Source organism: Streptopelia decaocto (genome assembly GCF_964273445.1).
Source record: "Streptopelia decaocto genome assembly, chromosome: 8".
NCBI lineage: Eukaryota > Metazoa > Chordata > Aves > Columbiformes > Columbidae > Streptopelia > Streptopelia decaocto.
Genome location: NC_138662.1, coordinates 2,461,578 through 2,489,335, shown reverse-complemented (window position 1 = coordinate 2,489,335; position 27,758 = coordinate 2,461,578). Strand labels below are relative to the sequence as shown.

The window sequence follows — 27,758 nt, the reverse complement described above, 5'->3', positions numbered from 1 at the left end:
CTCATTTATATTTCAGTGTGCTTGGCCACACAGGCTAGGTCAGAACAACCAGCTACCAACCAGTATAGTAGCCAATGTAAATCCACACAATTTCATTCTATGCAGATGTACCTGCAGATATTAGCAGCTGTCACCACAACATTTCTTACTGTACTATTGTTCGGTTTCTACTTGTTTCCCAAGTCAAAAGAGTAAGAAAAAAGGAATCTTTAGAAACATTTCTCTTCCTTGACTCCCCCCACAAAGATAATAATAAAATTGAGCAGATTTATTATTAAGTCCTTGAGTGAGGGGCATCTCAAAAATGAAACAGCCGGGAAAGCTGCGTTCTCTCTACCCTGGCACGTATCCATGGGAGACTGAAACACAGAGCATTTCAATGGGAAAGCTTTCCTCCAAACTTCCAGGCCAGCCCAATGTTCAAGTCCACTGTCCCAGCAGCCCTGAGACAAAGCCTACACCTCAGCACTCAGACAGTCTCTCATCTTCCTAAAAACCTCCCAAAATTCAGAAAGGAAGCTAAAAATCCACACTTCATACAAGCTAAAATCCATACTTCAAGCCTGATTCTACTGCCTATGGACAAAGCTAGGTGCAAGTCTCCCTCCAATTCACCACTGTACTCACCTCCACTGGGGACCCAGAAGGACAGGACAGTCTATTCAACCACAGCTCACCTCAGTCAAAATTAATCCCGGAATACAGGGTTTTTACCATGCCAAAACCCCACAGATGTTAAAGGTGACCCACAACTCATGCACACCATTCTAGGAGTTAAATAGGAGTTGCCAAGGACAGAGAGCAGAATACAGAATCATTTTGGTTGGAAGAGAGCCTTCAAGATTGAGTCCAACCATTAACCTAACACTGCCATTAAACCATGTCCCTAAGACCTTCATATATGTGTCTGTCCAACCCCTCCAGGGCTGGTGACTCCAGCACTGCCCTGGGCAGCCTGTTCTAATGCCCCACAGCCCTTTGGGGAAGAAATTGTTCCCCACATCCAACCTCAACCTCCCCTGGCGCAACTTGAGGCCGTTTCCTCTGCTCCTGGCGCTTGTTCCTGGGGAGCAGAGCCTGGCCCCCCTGGCTCCAAGCTCCTTTCAGGCAGTTCAGAGATCAGAAGGTCTCCCCTCAGCTCCTGTTCTCCAGCTGAACCCCCCAGGTCCCTCAGCCGCTCCCATCACTCTTGTGCTCCAGCCCCTCACCAGCTCCGTTCCCTTCTCTCAACTCGCTCCAGCACCCCAAGGCCTTTCTTGGTGTGAGGGGCCCAAAACTGCCCCCAGGATTTGTGGTTTGGCCTCCCCAGGTCCCAGCACAGGGACGGTCACTGCCCTGGGCCTGCTGGCCACACCAGTGCTGGTACCAGCCAGGATGCTGGTGGCCTCTTGGCCACCTGGGCACACACTGGCTCATGTTCAGCTGCTGGCACCAACACCCCCACGTCCTTTTTTACCAGGCACTTTCCAGCCGCTCTTCTCCACCCTGGAGTGTTCATGGGGTTGTTGTGACCCAAATGCCCTTGTTGACCCTCAGACAATTGGCCTCAGCCCATCGATCCAGCTGGTCCAGAACTCTCTGTATGACCTTCCCACCCTCCAGCACATCAACACTGCCACCCAACTTTGTGTCATCTCCAAACTTACCAAGGGTGCACTCGATCCTCTCATCCAGACCCTTGATAAAGAGATTAAACAGAACTGACCCCAGTACTGAGCCCTGTGTTTGGTCGAGTTCCGTTGCAGGAATTCTCTAAACAAAACAGGTGTTAAAAGAACATCTGAGTTTCAACTCCACTCACAGCAAACATCAAGGGAGGAGGAGAGAAAGAAAAACTGGACATGCTTCCCTCCCATCCCATAAATAATACGAATATACAAAAGTATTATTGTTTTCAGCTCGCTCCCACATTTTTCTTTCCTGCCTTCTCATTCACAAAACACACTGGAAAAAATTATGATCAGCTAGGTATTGAAACAGTTGAGTTACTTTTGTTGGCTTTCATGTAATGGCCAAAACGTAACTGGATTTTGTAGGCTGAATTACCCTGTGGAAGTGGCTACCTTGGATGTGAAGTGCTTTGCTAAAACCAGACAGGGAGTCTTGCGCAATGATGCAGAATGCATGCAGGGTGGGAGCAGGGCTTAAAAACTCCTGAACATGAGAGTGATTAGTAGGATCACTGCAAAAACCTAAATGCAGGAATGAAACTATCAAGCCTGTGAAAGGCCAGACGCTGACGGAAGACAACCCATCTCTGCATTCCTTTCTGAAGAGGCAATACTGCAAGTGTCACAGCAGTCAGCATTCCTTCAGCCCTCCCAAAATCCAGTCAAACACCTAACATATCTCACATGCTCCACTTGCTAAAATCTTGATTCAGCTACTCAATCTGTCAGCAACTATTCACTGCCTAAAAATAGCTGGAGGGAGGGGAATCATAAAATGAGTTCAAACTTGAGAACTGTGTCCCAGACTATGGGGCATATTAGAAAGCACAGCATGTAAAAATAATACAATAAAAATATATCAAAGCAGCAGGAAAATAGAATTGTAGAATAGTTGAGGCTGGAAGGGACCTTTAGAGACCATATAGTCTTAAAGCAGGGCCACCTACAGCAGGTTGCGCAGGACATTGCCCAGTTGGGTTTTGAATGCCTCCAAAGATGGAGGCTCCATAATCTGTGGGCAAATAATAGAAAAAAATGAGAAAGTAAGTTAAACATGGCACATTGTGCTTGCGGTTACTTATGTATATGCTATGGTCCAATCTAGTTTTTACAGACTGTTCTGCAGCAACACAAATACATTAGAGGCTGGAGCTAAACAACTCCACAGCTGGATTTGTTCCAAGTGACTCAAATGTGCTCTGAAAATATTTCTGTGATTACTGAACAAGACTTCATTGTAACCAGTGGGGGAGGGGAGAAATGTTTTAAAACACCCCTATTCCCCAAACACTGCTCCAATTTAGCCAGTTAAGTGCAAGCAGTCTCATTTCCCAGGGATTAGTTTGGATATTTTTGCTTCAGCTCACTTTTAAATAGCTTCCTAAATTGGACTAACAGTAGAGAACATAGGCTTCTTCTTCTAGTGGTAATCAGTACTTTTTTTTTTGTTTGAATAAGTGCAGCCTATTAAAAATAGCTGCCTTATATTTTGCCTATTGAGTCTGAGTCAAATGTGTCTGTAATGAAGCCAGTGTCAAAGCTGCAGGTGGGAACCAGAAGATGTAGCAAGCCCTCAAACCGCACCAGAGAGCCAGAAGAGTCAGTGGAGCCACTGCGTTCCTGCTCACCAGCGTGTCCTGGGCCCTTTCCATCCATCCCAGCCCGGAAGCGTGGCAAGGTGAACCTCACTTGTTGTCGGGCAGAAAGCACAGCCTCTCCTGGCAGCTCGTAGCTCCGCTGCACGCTGTTGTGCGGCAGCTTCCCAGCAGAACACCCCCTCTCTGCCGCCGCTCACCCTCGCCCCAGAGAAACCGCCGCTTGGCCAAGACACGACACACAAGCACCAAGCTATTAACGTTAAAATCTGCTGCAAGATCACCATCAGCTCTCCCCCTCTGACAAACTCAGCTCTCTTGCAAAGATAAACTTCTCGTTGAAGTCTGCTGGTATTTACAGGCAGTCCCAGGGGAGCGAGACAGCTCTGCTGGCTGCATGTTGCTTATCCTGGGGCAGAACAACATTCCTTCCTGCTAACTATGCTTTAGATAAAGTAGCCTTGGCCAAGGCTTATCATTTTATTTTTAAGCCAGTTGTGCATATACTTTTACACCTGGCATTGCTATAATGTTAACATAGTGAACAGAGAAATTACCACGTAGTGTTTATTATATAAATAAACCTGTGCAACACAAAACATGGCATACATGCACAACTGAAAGCAACAGGTAATTGCTAACATTTTAAGAAAAACATGACAAGCTTGTTACAGATGAATCATGTTAAATTTCGAATAAACCTCCCTAATATTTTCTTTATTTTACTCTAAGCCTTCAATTTTGAAGTCTTTCAGTAAAAACCCTTCATGAAAGAAGGAGAGACTTCATAAAGGTTACGTACTCTGCACTCCAACCACAGCGATTTCACAATCGGCAACAGGAACGAAACCAAATCAAAGCCCTGTGGGTTTTACAGAGGAAGGCGGGAGTTGGCTGGTGACTGTCAAATCCCAACCGCAGCATCTCCTGGTTCTGTGGGCAGCTCGGACAGACCCACAGACCCACCCCAGGTGACCCCCAGCCCCAGAGATTCCCCTCCAAGACCATGAAGACTGTGGCTCTTGAGCACTCAATACATACAGGGACAGGCAGGAGGGCGAGAGAAACAGCATCCTTTGAGGGGAAAACAAAAAAATCACGTAACAAAACCCCATCACAAACAACCAGAAAGATCACCCAAAAGGTTTGTTGTTGTTGTTGTTTTTTTCCATGTATTCCCTTTTATCTTCCAAACACAAAGAAATTCTGAGACCAAACTGAACTACCAAAAGGACGCGTATTAATGAGGAGATTGAATTCAGCAACTGTAATAAGAAGGGATCTGAACAAAAGGGCCAAACCTTCACGCAATGGAAAGCATGGAATGACCAGGAGCCAGAAAACGAGAGAGGCAGCTCTACAACTACCCAGCTCACTTTTGGGAAAGATACCTCCAAAAATCTTTTCACAGATCCAATGAAACTCTCCAGCAAAGTTTATTTGGAAAGTAGAAACAACACCCTTTCCAAAATTTTAAAAGAGTACGGTGGGGGGGGGGGGTGGGAAAAGAGAGAAAGGGAAGAGTAACGGAACAAGAAGCGACATCCTCCAGCCCCACAGCTCCAGGAAGGACGTTCCTATTGAACACAGTGCTTGGGTACTCAGAGGGAATGTTTTGATAATACAAAATAAACAAAGATTATAAACAAAGATTTAAGAAAGATTTAACATTACCATTTCAGTCACTAGCTCCTATTCTCATTTTTGCTCTCCCTACCCTTTCCTCCCACTCAACTGGCAGCTACCAAGATCTACCTAAGAGATTGATTTACACATCCTTTCATTATATATTAAAAACTCGATGATCATAAACATCTTTCAAAAATCATTCTTAAGAGCAGCAGATTTAAGGTAATAAACGCTTGAGCTTTTTCAGTCTTCTCCTAATGCTACAATTTCTCAGACATGCAAATGTACACACAGAAAGGAGCAAAAATACAAGCAGCTGCCTCCTCTTGCAAGATATTCACCACACATCTATGCCTTATTAACTTCCAACGTAATACAGAAATCTGTTAGTTGTGTGTCATGGGGATATCTGTGTTTACAATTTGGATTGATGCCTTCAAAGAGATTTCTCAATGCAGTTCACCAAGGTCATGTTAAATTAGCCAAGTCCTTCCATTCAGTATTTAATTGCCTGTACTGTAGTGCAAATGCGAGAGAAAGCGCTAATTACACGGACTGTATTTAGGAGTTTTATCAAGAATTGCTTAAGTACATTAGGTTTTACCTGAAAACAAAATTTGGGAATTTCAGGATGTTATTTCCTTTCTCAAAGGTAACAAGAATTAGAAATTCTAACCTTAAACAGAATTAAAGAAGGAATGGATTTAAGATTAAACTCCAGTAGTAGGAAAACAAAGTCTCAAATCCCTTTCCTTCAATTTACCTTCTCACAAATTTAATGAGGGAAATCTGTAAACTAAGGATGCAAGAGGACAGTTTAAAGACTAAGTTTGCTGTTTCAAAAAGCAAAGGAGGGATTCCAATTCCATGAGGTTTTTTCTTGTTTCCAAACGGAGAGAATTCAACACACTTCCACTGGTTTATTGAAAACAGCTGTGCTCACAACACAGCCATTCCCATTTCCTGCCCATAAAACATTCCCAACCCATTTAAAATAAAGGAGGGAGGAAAAACAAGACACAAATCTGGTACTGCAACTGCAGAACAAAATCCAAGTGTTCACAGGGGTGTCTCCCTGAACTTCCATGTGCCCACCAAACACCGAGACACAGCTCCAAGGAAATGCTAATATAGCACTTTCCTGTCATTGGAGAAGAAAGGTCGTTGCAGTCCTGGTCATTAGGTTTCAGGGTCTGCCTGCATTCCCATTAGATCTCCCGGTTTGTATGTAATTAGAGCAAAACACAGACTAGGCTTTTCTGCTGGTTTTAGAAACATTGCAACAAAGGGTCTTTGAAAGAGCAAGTTTTAACTCTCATTAAACTCAAAGCAGCTACAGAGTTAAGGGTATGATTTTGTGCATGCATTTGTTTATATAAGGAGCTTAAAAGTATAAACGTCTGTACAAGGTTAGATGCTCAGTTAATACTTCAGACATCCATATACAAAACTGTCTCATGACTATCAGAAGTCTCAAATTATTTTGCATTTAAAACTCCACTACCGGAGTCATGTAATTCATCCTTTTCAGGAGAGAAGGGCAAAATGCAGGGGCACTTCAGGTACTTTCTATCACAGCCTCTGCGGGTGCACAAAAGAAATAAGTCAACCTAATTCTCAATTCCTCCTTCCACTCTCTTCACTTCAAAAAGCTTTAGGTGTGAGGGTTTTTGTTTCTTTTAAAGGCACAATTCTTGATATCTTGGCATTGAAGACTGGCAACACTGCAGTGCGCAAAGCCAAGATTTTGGCTATGAGAAACTGTATTTGAGGCTAGACGGGCAGTGCTTTCATGTTTGTCTGCCAGGAATGGGTTTGCTGCACAAGTGTGGGCACAGAGATCAGCACATCCCACGCGAGCCCAGCACACGGCAGAAAAGGGGTCTTAATGTTTTATTAAGCCCTCCTGACTCCAGTTCTTTTTTCTTAACTCACCTATGAAACAGTCATATTGGACTGGCCTCTGCTCCCACTGAAGTCCCAGGTGATCTTGTCACAACTGAATAAGCAGATGCTAGAGCAATTTCACTAATTAGGAAAAGTAAATTACAATTCTGCTTTCATTGGCTCTGTGTAACCTTTACAGTTGACATGAGGCATTAGATAAGTGCTTTCCTGCCCACCTGAAATGGTTTTCATTACAAAAATGCCAGGAGGAAAAGACCATTATATCCTAACACAAGAAGCCTGAAAAACTCAGAGATGTTTGCCAAAACAATGACACAAAAATCAGGCAAGTTTGGATTTAAAGTCTTATTAAAGATACACAAGAAATTGTGAATCAAACCAATAAGCCCAGGGTAATACTTGAAACTGCAATCTACTGTACTTATCTTTTCTTTCCCATGAGGAAAGCGAGGCCTACACATAAACACAGAAGCAATGCCAAATAAACCTGACACAGCAAGGGGATTTTCCGACTTAACAAAACGTTCTGGTTTTCATGCACTTGAAGTTAACTCGTTGACACTATTTAAATGCAGATTTTGTGTAGCTATACAGTTATGCTAAAGATCCCACTTTCACATTAGGTGTACTTGTTATATACACCATAGAACAGATTTTTACATGACAGGATCTCATTCATCTCGAAAACCAACCAGCCATTCAAATTTCAGAACAACCATCCATATTGTTATGAAAGACCAGAAAGCCGGCTGACAAAAGCTAGAGCAGGCGGATTTATTTAAGATCACAAAGCTTATCATTCCATTATAATTGGGAGAAAAGAAAATCGCCGTATTTTTCTAGAGGACAAGGCCAGGACAAAGCCTTCTTAAGGGTACTAACGCTTCAGAGGGTGCACAAAGGTTCGCGTTTTCTTATGTGTTTCGTCACACTAAATATGTTGCTGCATTCAAAATGCAAATTCTTCTTTAAAACCCTCTGCAGCTGTAAGATGTGGGAAAATCTTCCAGTACCGCTGGCTGACAGAATGAAAACCATCACCAAATGTGTAAAATGGACTTGTGCAATGAGAGATGTCAGAGACTGAAGCCTCAAAGGTTTGAGGAGAAAACAACACACATGGAAAAATAGGTGTTTGATGAAGGGAAAAATGACACCTCTTGTTATAGGTCAAGCCTCACTGTTATTGATGTTACAGCTGGGAATGAATCGATCCATCTTTGTTCCTCACTTCAAGATAATATTATTTATGTGAAAAATTATTGCCTGATATTAACAGCCAAGAATATTTAATTTTAACTACTTCTTGGTTAAAAAGCAACACTTTATGAAAGCATCACCAAAAGGCAGGCAAGCAGAATTGCTTGCACAGCTGCTGAAACACAGTGAACTAAGACGTGAGTCAGACTGGAGCCTTTATTCACATAGCTATGTGTCTCAGAAAGCTACTGGATTAAACCGTGCCAGAGAAAAGTTTAAATCGGGATCACTGCTGAATTATTTCAGCTAAATCAGAGACCAAAATTTATTTAGAGAGGTATGTTTTGGCAAAATCATCTTTCTTCTTTTGATAGTATGTACCAAAGCTGAGGGCACATGCTATACGACGCTGCTTTTTTCCGCTCACTGCCCCTCGGGGACAGTTGCGCTCATCCTACAATAGCTGAGTCCCATTTCAAAGGCCAGAATACCCCTCCAAATGGCATCAGAGCAAACCACAAAATAATTACATGCCGACTGCTTGAAAATGCATTCCCCGTGTTTCCTTCCCAGCATCACAGTGCCATAAAGCTTCTCTCACAGCTACTGGCAAGAGCTGGGTTGTGCTGCACACACCTCACTGGGCATCACAACCAAATCCCTCCTTCAAAACACACACAGCCTTGTGGGGGGGGAGTGCAAGACATCAACAGAACAAGCTCCAAACAAACAGAATCCATTGATCATTTGACAACAAAAAGGATTCTGACCTTGAAAAGAGAGTAAAATCAGATGTAACAAACTCTCTGTGCACAGGAAACAAAGAAACTTCTTTGGTTTTGGCAGGATAGATGGCAGTTGTTTTATTTGTAGCAATAGTGAAGAAATAAGCTTATTCGTTCATTAGGTCAATGCACTTCTATGCCTCGGGGCCAGAGCTGAACTCCAGGATCGGTCACTGACAGACAGGACACGCAGAGATAGTTCCCAATGAATTGACTGTAATACTGCCCTGTTGCCTACAGCAGAGCACCCAGCACCACTCCATAGGCTTGCCAAGATCCAGGCAGCACGCTGGCAGCAATTAAGGGGTAAAACCAAAAGACTGAAGGAGACAGAGGACTGTGGCATATTGCAGGGGCTGGGACATACACCACAAGTGCAGCACACCACCAGACATGCCATTTGCTTCAGCGAGAGCTTTATCAGTCCCAAAACAGTGCAGTCCTCCCTGACCCAAGTGTGAAATACAGCCATGAGGACTGCAGAGAAACCATGTCCATTCCCACAGCAAACAGAACCACAGAATGTCAGGGGTTGGAAGGGACCTGGAAAGCTCATCCAGTGCAATCCCCCCATGGAGCAGGAACACCCAGCTGAGGTTACACAGGAAGGTGTCCAGGCGGGTTGGAATGTCTGCACAGAAGGAGACTCCACAACCCCCCTGGGCAGCCTGGGCCAGGCTCTGCCACCCTCACCAGGAACAAGTTTCTTCTCATCTTTAAGTGGAACCTCCTGTGTTCCAGTTTGAACCCATTGCCCCTTGTCCTGTCACTGGTTGTCACCCAGAAGAGCCTGGCTCCATCCTCCTGACACTCCCCCTTTCCATATCGATCCCCATGAATGAGTCCCCCCTCAGTCTCCTCTTGTCCAGCTCCAGAGCCCCAGCTCCCTCAGCCTTTCCTCACACGGGAGATGCTCCACTCCCTTCAGCATCTTGGTGGCTGCGCTGGACTCTCTGCAGCAGTTCCCTGTCCTGCTGGAACTGAGGGGCCACAACTGGACACAAGATTCCAGGTGTGGTCTCCCCAGGGCAGAGCAGAGGGGCAGGAGAACCTCTCTGACCTACTGACCACCCCCTTCTAACCCACCCCAGGTACCATTGGCTTCCTGGCCACAAGGGCCCAGTGCTGGCTCATGGTCATCCTGCTGTCCCCAGGACCCCCAGGTTGCTCCAACTATCTCTGGGCCAAAGATTCCCACTGAGGCCCATGAGCAGACACACAGACCCCAGAGCCAAACGTTTTTCTGTGTAAAGGACCCTCTACATGTGACATGGGTCCCTGCTTCCCCAGAGTCACAGTGCCAAATCCCGCTGGTTCATGGGCAAGGCAGACCACAGCCTTTAGCAGATTCTTCAGGTAGTCTGCAACCTTCAGGTGCCATTTGCCCCCTCCAAAGCGATGCCTGTGTGGGGGGCGAGCCTGGCACACAGGGGGTGTGGAGTCAGACTCCCCTGCCTGGCCTGTATTTCAGTCAGAGTAGGGAAAACAGATGGCAAGAGAGGAGGGGAAGGAAAGCAGGAGGCGGAAAGAAGACAGACAAGAGCTAGAGGAAGGGGAAAATGAGAAAAAAGGAGCAGCTCTGCAGCGATTACACTCAAAACTTCAGCTATTCTCTGAAATTGATGCTCCTGCATTCATTTGGATGGCAAAGTTTATTTATGTCACTTCCCTCTGCTAAGGTTTTGTGGATCATATTTCAAACCCACATTATATTCCTCTGTTGCTGGGTTACCAGATCTGAACAAACAATTCTCCGCAGTCTGCCAAAAGCAGAGAAAGCAAGCGAATGAATGCCTGGAGGATGCATCACACTCTGGAAGTCATCTTGTGGCCCCACGCTGCTACAGATTAGTCACAACTTCACATACAGTAGAGTGAAAGAGGAAATGGTGAATCCATTAACTGCGGGGCAGCACGCAGACCCAGGAACTGCTATTCCCACCCACTCACCCCTTTTTAGGGAAACCAGGCAATTTTCCAAGTCATTATAATTTTCTTTCACATTAGAAGAAAAATGGTCCTAAATTCAAAGAGATAAATGAAGTATTAACATCCCTGAAACTACTGAGTTTGTTCCAGCAGATGCTGAAATGGCAAGCGAGAATTGTGATTTGAAATGAGTAAATTGCAGCTATCACCCTAGCAGAGCTGCATGAAAACTCCCATGTGACAAAACACCAACGACTGTAGGTTTGAGACCTTCAGTTTCCAGGCGGGACCTCTGCCACACCAGGGGCTGCACAAGCTTCTGCTTCAGGGCCGTGGGAACACGCAGCCGTCACCCACGCAGCGGTGCCCACTAGAAACCCCCAGCAATACCGCTTTGAAGAAGGCTGCCCTGCAGCATCTGCAGAGAGAGGCTGCAGCATGCGGTACTTGAACTGGTGTTTCTTGTGCCGCTTTGTGGCTTGAGCCACCAAGATGCTGAAGGGAGTGGAGCATCTCCCGTGTGAGGAAAGGCTGAGGGAGCTGGGGCTCTGGAGCTGGACAAGAGGAGACTGAGGGGGGACTCATTCCTGGGGATCAATATGGAAAGGGGGAGTGTCAGGAGGATGGAGCCAGGCTCTTCTGGTGACAACCAGTGACAGGACAAGGGACAATGGATGCAAACTGGAACACAGGAGGTTCCACTGAAAGATGAGAAGAAAGTTGTTCCTGGTGAGGGTGGCAGAGCCTGGCCCAGGCTGCCCAGGGAGGTTGTGGAGTCTCCTTCTGTGCAGACATTCCAACCCGCCTGGACACCTTCCTGTGTAACCTCATCTGGGTGTTCCTGCTCCATGGGGGGATTGCACTGGATGAGCTTTCAAGGTCCCTTCCGATTCCTGACATTCTGGGGTTCTGTGGGTTCCTGCCCCAGCTGCTGAGCCCTTCACCATGTTTTCCGAATGCCCCGGCAGCCCCTCCATCCCACCCGCGGAGCCTCAGCTCTGCAGTGCCCTCAGCCCGGACTGAGCACTGAAGGATGCCCAATGTAAGTCTCTAATATGAACAGCTTATCTGGGTAAAGACAAAAAGCGCTGCAAGAGAGACTACATCCCAGTACAGACCCTCACCATACCCTCCAGCCTGACGGTGATGCTGTTGCCACCATCGAACTGAGCAGCAAAACTTGCTTAAGATGCTCTTCTCGTCGCCTGTTTGCTGTTGCTGTACCATGCTACTGGTAAGGTGGTACCTGCACAACCACATACAGCATGTCTGTGAACCAAATTGGGGAACAGACCTAATTCAAAACCAAAAAGGATCTGTTAACAAAAAAACAACAACTAAAAAACCAAAAACAACAACAAAGTAAAAGAATAAAGAGGAAAATCTGGCTCTGTTCCATAGTGCAGTTGCCTGTATCCCCTCCACCAGGACAGCAAACACTCAGTGCTGCCACACTTCCAGAGGAAAAATACGTAGCAAATGGAACTACTGCTGCCAAACTTTTCTTTCATGAAACCTTGGGTTTAATCTAATGTAGAAAATTAGAAACAAATCATGTAATGTTTGCTGGAAGGTCAGGGACAGGCCTCATTCTGGGCCAAGGCAAAAACAAGCATCACAAAACAAAAATGAAACACCCCATTTCACCAAGACCCAGCTCTCAGCTCAGACCACAGCACCTTAGGGAAAACCACTAGTCCGGAAACATAGAGGTTTTTTAATAATTCCACCTAAAGGTCCTTACTGTTGACCCAAATATTTATAGATGTTCTATTACACAAGGTATAGTGAACTTTATCAGAAAAGCCCAAGAAGAAAACTTGGCAATTTTACAGTAAAACAATATGAAATCATCACTTTGAGAATGTTATTATTTCTGATTTTTAAGAAAGGCAGTTCAAGCAATAGTGGCAAAGAAAATGAAGTTAGTAACACGAAGCCTTACAGGTTACTATTTCTAGTACAGCAGGAAAAACTGGAATGTTCAGCTCTTCAGGCTTTGTTTTTTCCAGAATAAGGATATGTAAGAAAAGTAGCTTTTCCAAAACCCTGTATTAAGTGTCTATATACCACTGTAGAGAACAGATTAAATTACAGGTGGCTCTATTCTTAATGTAAACCAACTATAATTTATCAAAATATAAGAAGCTTAGTTTACATGGGAATATTTTGCTTACCCCAACTGCAGTTTTCAGTCTGATTTTACACTAGAGACAGCAATTCTGTTCTCTTCTTACATTCCAAGTGTGGCAGGTGTTGGAGTCCAAGTAACAATCACTATTAAATCCACAAGGCAGGTTCACAGCAGTATAACTATTTTCCATTAGTATGTGCAAAACTGTTATCAGTTCCCCAACATCAATTTGTAATTGTACTTTTCTTATTCCGGATTTACATTCATATAACCAGAATTGAGTTTTGTCTAGAAACAAAAAGAAATCAAAACAAACCAAACAAAATAACCCAACACAAAATAATCCCTTTACTTCACGTGCTAAACCTTTGGTTTTAACAGCACTGGAAGGGTAGAGGTAATCTCAAGTGTCATTACAGTCCTTCCCTTTCAGCAGGAATCAATGTGACACCTGAATATCTGGTAGGAGACTGCAGAGGTGTATCTGAGGCCTTAGAGGTATTACTACGGAACATCATTATTTACCACCATTAAATGGAAAGACCTGGCCAATCCAGCACTGAACTATGAGCACAGAGGATTTAACCCCAGCCTGCTTCTGACTTATTAGGTGACTACAGGCTGGCCATTTCTTCCCTCTTTGTCCTTATATTCCAACACACAAAATGAGCATAGCAGTACAACAGCATAATTGGTAAAAGGCTTTGAAAATGGATACATCCAGTGAGGAAAATCACTGCTACTTCAGTAACCAGCTTATATGTCTGTTTATAAGGTATGCAGCATGCAGCATTATATAAGGTATACAGGAAAGGGAACAATTTCTCCTCCACTTTTGAAGGTGCACAGTTAAAGCATTAAACCAGTCTGGATAAAGTATCACATATCCAATTAATCATTACATATGTAAGCAAATTAAGCAAAGCAAAACTTCCACTAGTGACCACAGATACTGTACAGTCCACTAAGAAGAATAAATATTACACCTGGGAATGTATCACCTCAGTTGCATAGTACATCGCCCCTTCGCTTAATGGGAAATTAAGCAGCAAGGTGCTATTTGAATCTTTCTTTCAAAGACAGTTTCCAAGCCTACCCGGGAATCCTCTACAGAGAATTCACATCATGGCATAAAGTCAATACGTGATCCTTAAAGGCAAAAAACAGAAACAAGAGTCACTGCCACCCTACAGAGAAATGCAGAGGCATGTACAGATCAATGCCACCCTTCATTGTAAGCTTCCCCCACCTCCCTTAAACAACATATACATCACATTAATTGTGCTGTACTGACACATGCTTTTAGACTTTAAGGACAGCCGCAATCTACTTGCATACTTTTACATTATTACAGAAATAAATTATTCATCATATAATGCCTGTGCTTTCCAAGGGATTTCAAGGCAAGTAGACCACCACCAATACAACATAACCACCTAACCAGAAAGGAGCTTTGGACAGCAGCCGGTTTCATAACCGAGCTAACAGTTATAAATCTAACTGACATCTCAAAAGCAGCGTGAAAGTACTGAATGAAGCAGATAACCCCTTTTCCAATCTAATATTCCACACCACTTTCCTCTGCTAATCATCAGGAATGCCAATAACTGAATCTCAGACAATCACTTCTGTGAGCTGGAGCACACAAAGAGCTGATCCTACGTTATCTTCCCTGTAACTACAGAAATCCCAGCTCCAGCAGGTAGGCAGCCCTGTAATTTCTACAATTAGCACCATCACAGACAAAGGCTCACAGGGTGACTTACTAGTTGAACACAGCCTACAGAAACAAATCCTTATTACTTCACCTCCTAGAGGGGAAAAAAAACCCCAATAAAACTTATATGTATACAATGTGATGCAGTATTTCACTACAAGAAAACCAGTAGCTTATTGCTCTGAACTAGGGAAAACTTATTTATCTACAGTGTTTAAAAGTTTGAAATCAATTCCTTTTTACAAAAGCAAAGGTGGGACTCAAGATAACAAATTAGTTTACCTGGGAGACAGTTGGTATTTAAATTTAGTTCTCTCAAATGAATGTGACAGAAGAAACGAAGCACAAATTACCATAAAACATAGGAGATCAAAACAGCATGCAAACAGGTAAAAGGACAAACTCAGGGAAGACTCGACAATGTATCAAGGACCCTGACTAAAGTCAGCCTGGTGTGGAGCCTCAGTGCAAGGGCAGGACAGCTGCCCAGTTTCACCAGTAGGACTTGAACTGCAAATACTGGCTGCACACGGACAGCTTTACAAAATGGGTACAGCTCTGAGGATGCCACCTGTGTTTACCAAAGGGATAAAACTGTGGAGGTGAAGGCTATGCAATTCTGCCACAGCCAGGGATGGGGTCAGGTAGGAGAACCTGGCCAGAAACCTAGGGAAGATCTGGCAACTGTAGCAGAGAAGCCTGTACTTTCAACAAAATATGTTACAAAGTTCCCATGCTCAGAGCCCATTTAACTACAGTATGAACAGGGCCGTGATATGGGATGCCTCATAACATTAAACAAATTAAAGTATATCCAAACCTACAACGCCCAGCAGGACAGAAAGCTTGGCCGTGTGCCTGCACAGCACTCAGCATAACATGGCCTTGTGCTACTGAAGTCTCCAGATGTAGTAGAGCAGAACAACACAAGATTATTTATAGAGACTAGAATTGCTGTATTTTAAAAGGCTGCAAGATGTCGCAGTTAAGGAGCAAGAGATGGAAAGCGCTCCTGTTCTAGTCAGTCATGCCACCATCAACCCCATGTCTTTCCCAAGAACAACCGCAGGTAACCCAAGGTGGAGTCCCTGTAGGTTGGAGCTTGATGTGTAGCAAGCCTTGCATGCAAGGCTCCTCCAGCCGAGCCTGGGAAAAGCAAGTTGCATAAACAGCAAAGCTGATAAACTCCTCCTCTGAAGCATGCTTCATGCATTTGCTAGAGGTTTACAAGATATAATGCAGACCAGATTCCTCCACAGCATCACAAGCAAGCTAGAGGAGCAATGCTTTTTCCCTGCGTAGGTTAACTAGCAGAGTACTCAAGCTGTTCCCAAAACTGTATGCCTCCCAGGTTTTAACTTAATTACAACGGGACACGCACACACAAAGGAAATCCTTCAGAAAGTTAAAAGCAAAAAGGAATGAATCATTGCTGATCCTGCCATTTTAATTTTTTTCAAATCTTTTACAAGCTTCTGAAGCGCTACAGGCCTAAAAGAATGAAAAGAAGTTGTCTTCAAGCCTTTTTCCATCAAAAAGCCAACGCATGTAATGCCCAAGTGTTCACAGCACAGCCCAGTGAATAAAGCGCTGCTTGTGACGGAGGCAACCAGGCTCCCTCCCGTGGGTCAGGCGCCGGCTTGCTCAAAGATGCTGGGCCACTCCCTTCACCTCTCAATGCCACGTTTCCCATCCCACCTACCAAACGGGTTTACTGACTTCTCTTTCCCTTTAGCACAAGTTCTATTGCGCTCACCTTCTTTTCAAGGCTACTCTACCCTTGACTCTCACGTAGCATCTTTGCTACTGTATGCTGCTGTAACCACCTTTGTCTCAAGTGGCTTTAGTTAGAGCAGTTCATCAGTTCAGCTTGCATATTTAGTGAACAAGTTTATAGCCATGTAATTCAAAGTAATTAACCTCTTTTCTTTATGCTTCTTTAACATAATAAAAGCAGAATAAAGTTTTATTTACAAGACCAAAAGAAACACAGGATGCAGGAAGTGAGGGCGTTGACAGATTCAGCTGAATTTGTAGCAGTTTGTTTACTTCCCATTTGAAACCGGGTATTTTGACTTACTTGAAATCCATTTCCAACTGAATGAGTTTAAACCAAAAACCCATAAGATACAGTTTGCACCGGTCAAATAAACCCACATATATTCACCTCTTAGGCTGTATAAAATCTTTTGCAACCAAGACAAGGCCTAAATCACTTGAAAATAAGGACGGCGTTTGCCTGCGCAGAAGCAATCACCAGAATAACCAAAGGTACAGGCAGACAAACGAGTTCCCATGGGACATGCTAAGCAGCAGACTGGCAGGGGATGAGCTGTGCTCTCATAAGGAAAGCCAGCCATGTGTCTACATATTCTGGCAAGGGAGTGCCACTCCATGCACGGACTCTTCCTGAGGCAGCACTTTTCCTGTGTTCTAGACCTGGAGAAGATCTTGCATGAGAATGGTATTAGGAAAAAATTCTTCCCAGAAAGGGTTGTCAGGCATTGGAACAGGCTGCCCAGGGCAGTGGTGGAGTCACCATCCCTGGAAGCATTTAAAAGGCACATAGATGAGGGTCTTAGGGACATGGGTTAGTGCTAGAGTTGGGTTATGGTTGGACTCAATGACCCTGAGGGTCTTTTCCAAATGAAATTATCCTATGATGTATGTGACAGTTGACCTAAGAAAACAGTATTTCTTCCGACAAACCTTAGTCCCCTGTACAGATTAGATCTGAAATATAATAATAATAATAATAATAATAATAATAATAATAATAATCCAACAACAGGGAGCTGCATCAAACCAAAGCTGTGTGAACTAAAGCCCGCTATATTATTGTCGTGCTGCTCGGCATGAAGGAAGCCATTAACACCAACGCAAGACTTCTCCCTCCGCACAACAGCAGGGATGTGACAGCCGCCAAAGAGGCGTCCGAGCCCCAAGCCCCGGCGCTCCCCCGCCCTGCCCCGCCCGGGGCCCCGCTCCCCGCCGGGCGGCGAGCGGCTCCGCTCCCGGTGCGGCCCGAGGCGAAACGGGCCGGGAAGAGAAAGAAGAGCATTGACGCGGGGCTCCCCCACGTCTCCTTGGCACAGGAGAGCGGTCAGGGGCACAAAAGCCTTTTTTTTTTTCTTTTTTTTTTCCCTTTCTTTTCCCAGTGGGTTTAACCTCGCAGTCCGGAGCAAGAGCGAGGCCTGGGCGCTCTCCTCCAAATTCTGCGGGAGGGCGGGGGGAGGTTCGCCCTCCGACGGCCTCACCCTCAGCCCACCATCCCCGGGCTCCGAGCCGGCCATCTGTCCGCTCGCTCCCTCCCGAGCCGCTTTGTCCGCTCGCCCGCCGCGGGGGCCCGGCCGCCCCGCGGGGAGGCACCTGCCGCCGCCTCACCTCCTTCAGCTGCTCCATCTCGCCGCGGATGGTCTCGTACTCCAGCTCCAGCTCCTCGTACTGCTGCTTCAGCTGCTGCTTCTCCTCCAGCACGGCCAGCCCGTACTCCGCCGCCTGGATCTTCTCCCGGGTGGTCTCGCCCAGCTCCTGGAAGAGCCGCTTGATCTCGCTCCGCAGCCACTCGGGCTCCGACTCCATCACCAGCCTGGCGTACTCCTCTTCCTCCATGGCCAGCGACATGTCGACGGCCCCCGGCCGAGGCGGGCGGGCGAACAGGCGAACGCGCAGCCCGTGTGCCGCTCCTAGCAGCGGCGCGGCCCGCGGGCGGCCATGGCAGAGCCCGCTCGGGCTGCCATCCACGGGCGAGGCGCCCGCTGCGCTGCGCCGCAGAGCCCCTCACGCCGCGCCACCGCCGCTGCGGAACTCAGCCCGAGCGCCGACCGCAGTGAAATCATTCAAAAAGCACGGCCGGCCCGGCGCCCCGCGGCACGCTGGAGCCGGTAGTTCGGCCCCGCCGCCGCCCCGCGGGGCGCGCCGCCCGCCGGACCACAACTCCCAGCATGCACCGCGACGGGCGGGGGCGGGGGCGAGGGAGGAGAGCGGCCCCTGCCGGGCGGCGGCGGCCGCGCCCGCGGGAACGCGTCCGCTGGGCGGGGCCGAACAAGGACTATAACGGCGTCGTCTGTCACGGCCGCGTCTGTCAGCCGCGGCGCCGGAAATTCATGGACTCACAGAATGCCAGGGGTTGGAAGGGCCCTGGAAAGCTCATCCAGTGCAATCCCCCCATGGAGCAGGAACACCCAGATGAGGTTACACAGGAAGGTGTCCAGGCGGGTTGGAATGTCTGCACAGAAGGAGACTCCACAACCCCCTGGGCAGCCTGGGCCAGGCTCTGCCACCCTCACAGGGAACAAGTTTCTTCTCACATTTAAGTGGAACCTCCTGTGTCCCAGTTTGCACCCATTGCCCCTTGTCCTGTCACTGGTTGTCACCCAGAAGAGCCTGGCTCCATCCTCCTGACACTCCCCCTTTCCATATTGATCCCCAGGAATGAGTCCCCCCTCAGTCTCCTCTTGTCCAGCTCCAGAGCCCCAGCTCCCTCAGCCTTTCCTCACACGGGAGATGCTCCACTCCCTCCAGCATCTTGGTGGCTGCGCTGGACTCTCTCCAGCAGTTCCCTGTCCTGCTGGAACTGAGGGGCCACAACTGGACACAATATTAGCAAACCAACAAACGAACCCTCATGCAGCCCAAGTGAGGGCGCAGCAGAAAATGCACCACTGCACACACGTCCCTGGCAGCTGGCTCCCTGTCTCAGGACTGCTGGAAGTCAGGAGGTGTCGGACGTCGTTAACACAGTGGGTGCCATGCAAAGGACACATAACATAAGCCACGCATGGGGACAAAATCACAGATGCGGTGTGGTGGTTCCCACTTGCCAGAATGGAGGGTATTGTAGGCCACGCCAGTACAGAAAAACCAGAAGGTTGACGTGAGAAGTGTTGTCATCGGCCCCCAAGTCCGCAGTCAAGAGCCGCCAGTGCCTTTTTCCCATTGCAGTTCCTGCTTTAAGTAGTTCTCCATTCGCTGACAGGGAACAAAGCCCATGTTCCCTGGCATCATCCAGAGGACAAGCACATCCATGGGACAAGCTGCTCACATACCAACGGACTGCATGGTGGAAGGAGGAAGATGTCGCAGCAAGTTCAACTGACATAAGCAGTTGTGAGACAATAATACTTGGGCAACTTTGCCACGCTGCTTGAAAAAGAAGTTGCCAATCTGGTAGAAAAATGTGATCAGCTGTTGCCATAGGTTACATCATTGGGCAAGTATGGAGTCAAAGGCACAGAAACTGCGATGCTCGTTTCTCCACCATGGGTAGAATTAATTTCTAAAACACATCAAAGGCTGAACAGGACCCAATGCCTCTCTTATTTGGACCACTGTAATTCCTAAGCAGCTCCACAAAGACGCTGTGAATGTGCCCCTGCTTTGCACCGAGGAGGCTTCCCCCCATCAGCAGGGGAGCTCGTCTGGCTTCCCCGCCGCTTCACCCTCCTTTAGGTAATGTTATAGCATAATAAAAGCTTGGAATGAGTGTGGAAGCGCAGCCTGGCCTGTGCCCATCACCTCCTCCTGGGCACAGCCGGGGTCACTGCCCATTTTGGGCACCGTTCACTGTTTCCAAACTCCAAAGGCTTAGCTGTTACCCCACTGACTCAAGGTATCACGGCCAAGTGTGTTTACGGCGCTATAAGCCTTATGCAATAGGTGAAGAAGGCCAGCTTTTTTTCCTGCTGAGATTTTAAAGTTAACCATTGAGCACAAGGTGGTAGACACACACAGGAACCATCTTGAATGCTAAAATAAAATTGGGTAGTTTTTCTTATTGTGGGAGTTAGCCCTGGTGAGCAGTGCCCAATTCCTTCTCTTGTTTTCTATTTAAGGAAAACAAAACAAAACAAAACAACAACAAAACCAAACACTTTATGGGTAGGAACACTTCGGGACTGGGTAGATCTTTGTGTAAGGTATGGCAATGACTGTTCTTAAAAAAAAGATCCTCCAAAATAAGAAACTGAGAGGCTCAGGTGGCTTGAAAATATTTATGTTCGAGAGTGTGGTGGGTTCTGGCAGAAAGCTGCTAGTGATAGCACCTGCATGCAAGAAATGAGCAGAGGAATTAAGATATGTTTGTCACAAAAGCAAATTCTTAAGATGTCTAAGCATCAGGAGAAAGAGGCAACTTAAATTTGGACATTTGATGGAACACCTGGGCTGCCTTTGGGAGCATACAGCAACAGTGGGGATTGCTCCGTGACCCGAGCGGTTGGATATCCAGCCTGGTGAACGCAGGGCCCACTGCCAGGAGCTGTGAAGGAGGAATGGCTGGAGGGTCCAAATAACGGCACATCTGGCAGACATCTGCCAGGTGCAGCAGGGAGCAGATGCTCAGGATACGTCCATACTCTGCCAGAGAGGAAGGGAGGATTTTCCCCCCCTCAAACATCTCCCTGTTTTCTCCTCTTCCCCCTCACACTGCCAGTCTGGCACCTCTCTCAGAGCCACCTGCAGCTTCTCCAGACCATGCTGTGCCCTCTTGCTTTCCAGCATCTTTGTTCGTAGGTCTCATTCACCTAAGGAAGCCTCTGCTGTAGGTCTGCAGAAAGGGCCAGGTCATCCCAAGCGGTCGACCTCTCGTCAACTGAACTGCAGTAAAGTTTATGCTTCACGCTGCTGAAAATGCTCCCTTTTAAACCATCTTTGCAAATCTGATTGACAAGGAGTAAATAGGCTGCCATTACTTACTCTCTTTTGATGAGGTAAACACACCCTTATTTGGATTTAAACCAAGCCTGTTTCATTTTAGATAAATCATATAGGCACATGTTTAAACTGAAGCAAAACAAGAGCCTCCACCGAGGGGTGTACCACTATAACCAAGCAGATCGTTGCAATGCTATTGCTCCGTCTCTCTTGTTTTTTACCTTCATTTTCATTTTCCTATTATAACTCAAAAGGGTCCCAGCTGCCAAAGGTCACCTACAGGGGAATAATACAGTTATGCAAACACACAGAAATGCAGCACGTGCTTTGGCGGGGCAGATTTTGCTTTCCTCTTTGCAAGTAAGAACCATTTCTACTTGCTTCCACCAGTGTGAGGAAAGAAGTTTGTGTATTTTCTCTCTTCTCATAAGCTCTGAAGTGAGACAGGCATAATCCAGAGCCTGCTTTTGGCTGCGCTGTTAAATGCAGCTGGAATTTCACTGAAGTCAATTTAATTACTCCAAGTTGATGTGACATGGGTAAAATCAGTGGGTCAGAGTCTCGGCCTCAGAGGGGACACAGGAGCTTTGGTGCCTTTGAGGAGCGTTTCTGCTGCCTCCTGCAATGTGCCAGAGTCCCAGGATCCTGCGGGCACCTTCTCCTCCATCACTTTTTGCTGAAGAGTTAATCTGGGTGAAACAGCAAGGCAGCATTTCTGCAGTCAGACGATTTTCCTCACTCCTAGAATATCTTCCTGGCAATGCCAGTTTTCCTAATGTCAAGCAAAGCTCTGGGAATTGCTTCAAGACAAGGCATGTGTAAAAGTCCTTCCAAAAGTTCCTCTCTACTTCCAAGCAAGCGCACTTCTGTGGCATCTCATGTCTGGGCTGGAATTTATCTGTTTTGAATGACTTAATGTCACTCACTAGGTGATGTGTAAGTTTGAAATAGAGCGTTTTCCCTACATCAGGGAAGCCAAACTGTACATTACATCTCTTGCTGGTGCATTCACCTGCCCATTGTGCTTCTAAGTAGCTCAACAAGATGAGAAATGGCTGTTAGTCCTTCTCTGCTCATCCTGACCTGTTCTTAGCATAGTATTGCTCTGCCAATTTTCTAGATTAGATTAAGGATAAACTTTAAAAAAAAATAAATAAATAAATAAAAAAGAAACCAAAACCTCACAGTGGCCTTAAAAGCTAATCAACTAATTTAAAAGCTAATCAACTAAATAATTCATAGTATGTCTGAGCTTATTGTTATTTTCCTCTCATATAAATAAAGCCCTCAAAGACAAGAGCACCAAGTTTAAATAAAGAAAGATCAGAAGGCTGGTGTAGATGCACAGGCTGGTAGTGAAGCAAAGTTCCTGCATTTTGGGAAGCGGTGGGAGCAGACAGAGAGGTGACAGTGTGCAGGGACAAGCACCTTACAGGCCATCTGCTGTAATTCCTGTTATAATTACTAATAACTTGAATTCCTATTAAATTCCTATGATTCCTAAATAAAATTGTTTTATGAAAGCAAAATATTTAATTGTGGTCAATGCCAGCCGCTGGTAACTGAGGCAGGGCTCAAATTCAGCCCTCGGAAATATTACTGTGTGGGTTTAAGATTGTAGCAGTAGCTTCCTATTTTGTACATCTGGATAGAAATAAATAGACTTATAGCTTAGCCTTTGTCCTTTGATGCCTGTTCCTCTGCTCTGGCTTTCAGACAATGCTGCCTTTCCAGAACTGATTGAAAACACCTGCTATCAAAAACCAAACCAAACCAACCAAACAAAAACACACCACAAACAAAAAGTGAAAAAAACAACCAAACCCCCAAATGCAAATGAAGGCAACCCCTGGTGACTAAAAAATCGACAGATGTATAAAAAGGGATAACTGTAATGTGTTGCTATGGGCAGTGGTTCCACTGGATGTTATAAAATCCACAATTAAAATATAATGAAATGCCTCACTGCTCAGTTCAGAGCCTCCACAGGAGGGTTCAGGAAAGCAGAGCACCAGGTTAATGGCACCTTGTTAAATGTATCCATTTAAACAATTAAACCTTAATGGGGTAGTTTTTATAGCTACTGCAGTTTTATACATCTGAATTATTTTTTGTGTATCTGCAAAGCAGATGCAGGAGTGTATTGGTGCAGGTTGTACAGACGGCATTACAAGAATCTATTCACACTAGTTATGGACGAACATAGCTGTACAGTCTTCAGTGGAGATAGCACCGGTGCACAGCAAGAGCCAGGTCCCTTCTACACAGACTTGCCTACATTTACACTGATAAAAAACAGAGGTGCAGCACTACAGAAGCACATGGTTGTACCCAGCAGTCGAATTCCTTGCTGCTATAAACATAATTAATTCCATAGAAAGATAAAAGCAGACATGCCACAGCTTTTCCTAAGCAGTGTCTGTGGGACTAGGTGCCTCCATCCATAGCGTCATCCCACCTCACTGGCCACTGGGACCATTGTAAGGGAAGAGGTGCACTTTCTTCTCAGCACATGCCCCATTTCTTTTGGTAGCTCACTAGGGCTCTCCATGTGAAGGTGGACTGCCAAGAACACATAAAGAAAGAAAGCTGTTGGCAAAAATACAAACAAAAATAGAATTAGTTTTGCTTTCTTCTTCTGGCAGGAAATACAATAGGCTGACCAAAGCAAAAGCTACATCTTCCTTCACCATATCTGGAAAAAGACTGGTAGTTGGAGGGGAAGAACTGGAAGCCAGAGACGGCCTGATGTGAAGCCCCATCCAAAGAACCGCAACCCTCTATCACCCTGTCACGAAGAAATTCACACTATTATAGAGGTAACATCATTCAACATGTAGCACAAAAAAAAAGTTAGTAGTCCTGTTCTTGACTGGAATACCTGCAATTCTTATAGGCAGTCATGGATGCAAATTACATGGTAATTATAGCCCATCATTACAATGAGAAGGTCCACTGACAAAGTGCTATCATAAGTGAAAACCCACATGAGTATGATGCCAAGAACATAGCTGGAATTCTCCTGTTTCCATCTAAGCATACCTTCCACACAGATAACCCATATATATCCCAGACCTCTCACACTCAAAAAAACATGCTCCACTTACTTGTCTCTTCACTGAAACTAGCTGTATTTTTATGTCATTGTGGCTATTAGTTTCAAAGAGTACAGCATTTGTCAGTATTTCATCCGTATGTTTTGCTCTCACAACCTCTGTTTCTGTAACATCTTCCAAAGATCTTCTTGCTTCCCACCTTGCCCTGCTTAGCTCAGCACAAGGGACCAGGTTTCAGTCATCTGGAAAGCTCCTCTTTGTCCCGAAGGTGCATGGTCTCTGGCATAGTGCAGCACCACTCACAACATTTCTAAATCCATCAGCCTCATCTTCACCTGTTAGCACTGAATATTAAACTCCTACTGCTTTAGACCTTTGGCAGATGGACAAGTAATGTCCCATTGCTTCCTGAAGACATTCTTACAGAGAGAAGTGTAAACCAAATGTTTTACTTGGCCAGCTGATTATGTACTGCTATGTAACATCTTTAAAATGCCAACTGATTCTAAATATAGAATCATAGAATCATGTAGGTTGGAGAAGACCCTTAAGATCATTGAGTCCAAGCATTAACCCAACAGCACCAAGTCCACAGCTAAATTGTGTTTCTAAGTACCAAATATACATGTCTTTTAAATACCTCCAGGGACGGTGACTCAGCCACTTCCCTGGGCAGCCTGTTCCGGTGCTTGACAGCATAATTCAGTGCAAAGAAATAAACATTAAGAAAAATCAACCAACTGGAACCATCAAGTTGGGCTTTGAACATGTATTTAGGAATAAGGACGTGTCAGAAATGAGGCCTAAGCTAGGACCGAAGAGAGCAGACATTGACCAGAAGCATCTGTCTCCATATGCAACACTGATTAGACAAACCACACACGAATTTCTGCAAACAATTCTGTGTCTTAATAACTTCAGAAAACTTATTGACATGAGTAAAATGCCTCATGCAAGTGTTTGCATGATCACACAGGAGCCAGCACGGCTGGAGAAGCGTTTTGTTTTGCTCCTTCACTATTGGTAGTTCAGTGAGGAAAGGGATATCATCTCCCAGTTTGACACAACCAGGTAAAAGCACATTAACTTGACATATGTAATGGCATTTAACTTAAAACTAAAGCAGACTAAAGGAAATTGTATAACCCCGTGTAATTTCTTTTACTACATTGCACACCCAAATTAAGTGTCACTGCAGGACTGACTTTTTATTGTTTGAACGCTAACTCATGCTCTTCTCAGCATGTCCTGTACGTTGTGTTTTCACATAAGGTACCTACATAGGAAAGGGGTTGTTCTTCTTTAAGAGCATGAAAGAGTCCCTCTTACCACATAGCAAATTTGGTTTGGAGAGTGGCCTCTAAGTACATTTTGTCTCTTGTCGAAAATATGAGTCAGATCCATGACATACAAACAGCAGGTGAAAAAGCCCTGAGAGCAAATGATGTGTTGAAAGGTATGCTTTGCATTTGTGTGACAGTCTTCAGATAAGATTCACGAAACTACCTAATGATTATTTGAATGTTTGATACAAATAACTACTATTTATATAGCTTCTTATCTATATGGATAGATATGTAACAACTATGATGTATAACAGCTTTCACATGGAAGTACATATTCACTTCTGAGAATGGCTCTGGATTTTTAACCTACTGGTGTAAGCAGTTGAGCAGTAACTCAAGGTGGAGCTCACCATCAACTCACCCCCTTGGGCATCGCAGCCCCGTTCTCTGCAGGGAAAACTGGCTAAAACCACGACCCTGCTGTTATTTGTGTTGGGTGACCCAGACACCCCTGGAGCCCGTACAGTAAGAGAGAGAGATTTCAAAAGCAGAGGGAGAAATTCGACCTCGTTCAGTACCTTCAAAAATCTCTCCCCAAAGGCATAACTCAAAAAGCCATTAATGGAGTAGAGAGCTTTCATTATTTGAAGCATGTTTATTGCATCGCTTTCCCCTGAGGAAAACAGCACCCGGCTGTGAAATGGAAGGCACTTAATGGATTGTAGGAGCAGGAACTAAATATGTTTTCTTCTATAAGTACAAAAGAAGAAAATAGCCAAGCACAGGCACCACCCACAGAGGCTGACTGCTGCACCAGTTCCCCAGACAACACCAGTTTCACAGCTTCTCACTGAGCTTTGCACGAAACCAGTGCAGATGCTCTGCCCTGGGAGGACTATTCCTCCCTGAGGAACGTCGGCTGAAAGACTCACACTGTGCACAAAGCTATCTGAATGGGCTAGAGGAGACTTACTGGGGCAGGGACAGAGATGTTGGACAGACACAGGATCTCTGGGGCACCGTCTCTCCATCGGAGGCACTCTCTCACCAATCCTGCAGGCTCAAGACCTGTGCCCAGCTTTCGGTCACGGAAGGGCAGGTTGGAAGGATGCACCTGGGGGTGTGCAGCCCAGAATCCCACTGAAAGACCAGGTCTCCCATAGCTTGGTTCAGCTACTCCCAGCCTCTCTGGGTAACATCTTCCACTTTGCTCCTTCCCCACAATTTAGGCAAAATTGCTAGAGTGCAATGGTCTCTCTACCAATTGCCCAACTGTGATTACAGGTTTACATCCCTGTTAAAGGCATCCTCAGGCAGGACATTGGAGGAGACTGAGGGGTGACCTCATTCATGTTTACAAATATATAAAGGGTGAGTGTCAGGAGGATGGAGCCAGGCTCTTCTTAGTGACAGCAAATGGTAGGACAAGGACTAATGTGTTCAAATTGAAACACAAGAGGTTCCACTTACATTTGAGAAGAAACTTGTTCTCAGTGAGGGTAACAGAACACTGGCGCAGGCTGCCCAGGGAGGTTGTGGAGTCTCCTTCTGTGCAGACATTCCAACCCGCCTGGACACCTTCCTGTGTAACCTCATCTGGGTGTTCCTGCTCCATGGGGGGAATGCACTGGATGAGCTTTCCAGGGCCCTTCCAACCCCTGACATTCTGGGATTCTGTGATTTCACTTCTTCTGCTTGCACCCTGTAGAAACCTGCCACCCCACCACCCCAAACTGGCCCCTGAGACAAGCAAATGTGTTCCCGTGCACAACAGCTGAGCTCTGGCCGTTAGCAAAGGCGCACACCGGGCCAGAGGCTCACAACTGCCCTTGCTTCTAAGGACCTAACGAGAAAGGGCAAGCAGAGGAAAGAAAGCATTATCCTGCACCTGGCATATAAAAATTCTTCTTTCCAGCAGAATAAACCCAGGATATCCCCTAACTGAATTACTCATGTGGCTGTGGCTGTTATCCTGATGCTGCAGCACAAGCAAACAGAAAGGAAATAGTGAAATGGCAGTGTAGGAAGAAGAAAGGAGAATGGATTCCCCACTCAAGTCTTGGAAGGTGAGGCAAAGCCAGAAGGATTCCTGCTTTTAGGAGATTTACACACGTTTTTAACAAACTAACAATTACACAAACTGTAATTAGGTATCTTGAGTTTTTCTGCTGACTTAGAAGATACAGAACAGAAGG

The 27,758-nt window shown here is 45.7% G+C and overlaps 1 protein-coding gene across 2 annotated transcripts in view; it reads right to left on the bottom strand.

The window, feature by feature from the left end:
• BICD2 (BICD cargo adaptor 2) overlaps nucleotides 1-18,401 on the bottom strand; it is a 90,365-nt gene extending 71,964 nt beyond the window's left edge. Inside the window, exon 1 of one of the 2 annotated variants that reach the window (XM_082060109.1) lies at nucleotides 17,952-18,401. In XM_082060109.1, the coding sequence (XP_081916235.1) occupies nucleotides 17,952-18,191 (240 nt within the window). In that variant the 5' untranslated portion in view covers nucleotides 18,192-18,401. The remainder of the gene's footprint in view (nucleotides 1-17,951) is intronic. The other variant, XM_082060110.1, reaches the window with a different exon arrangement.
• Between the last annotated feature and the right edge of the window lie 9,357 nt (nucleotides 18,402-27,758).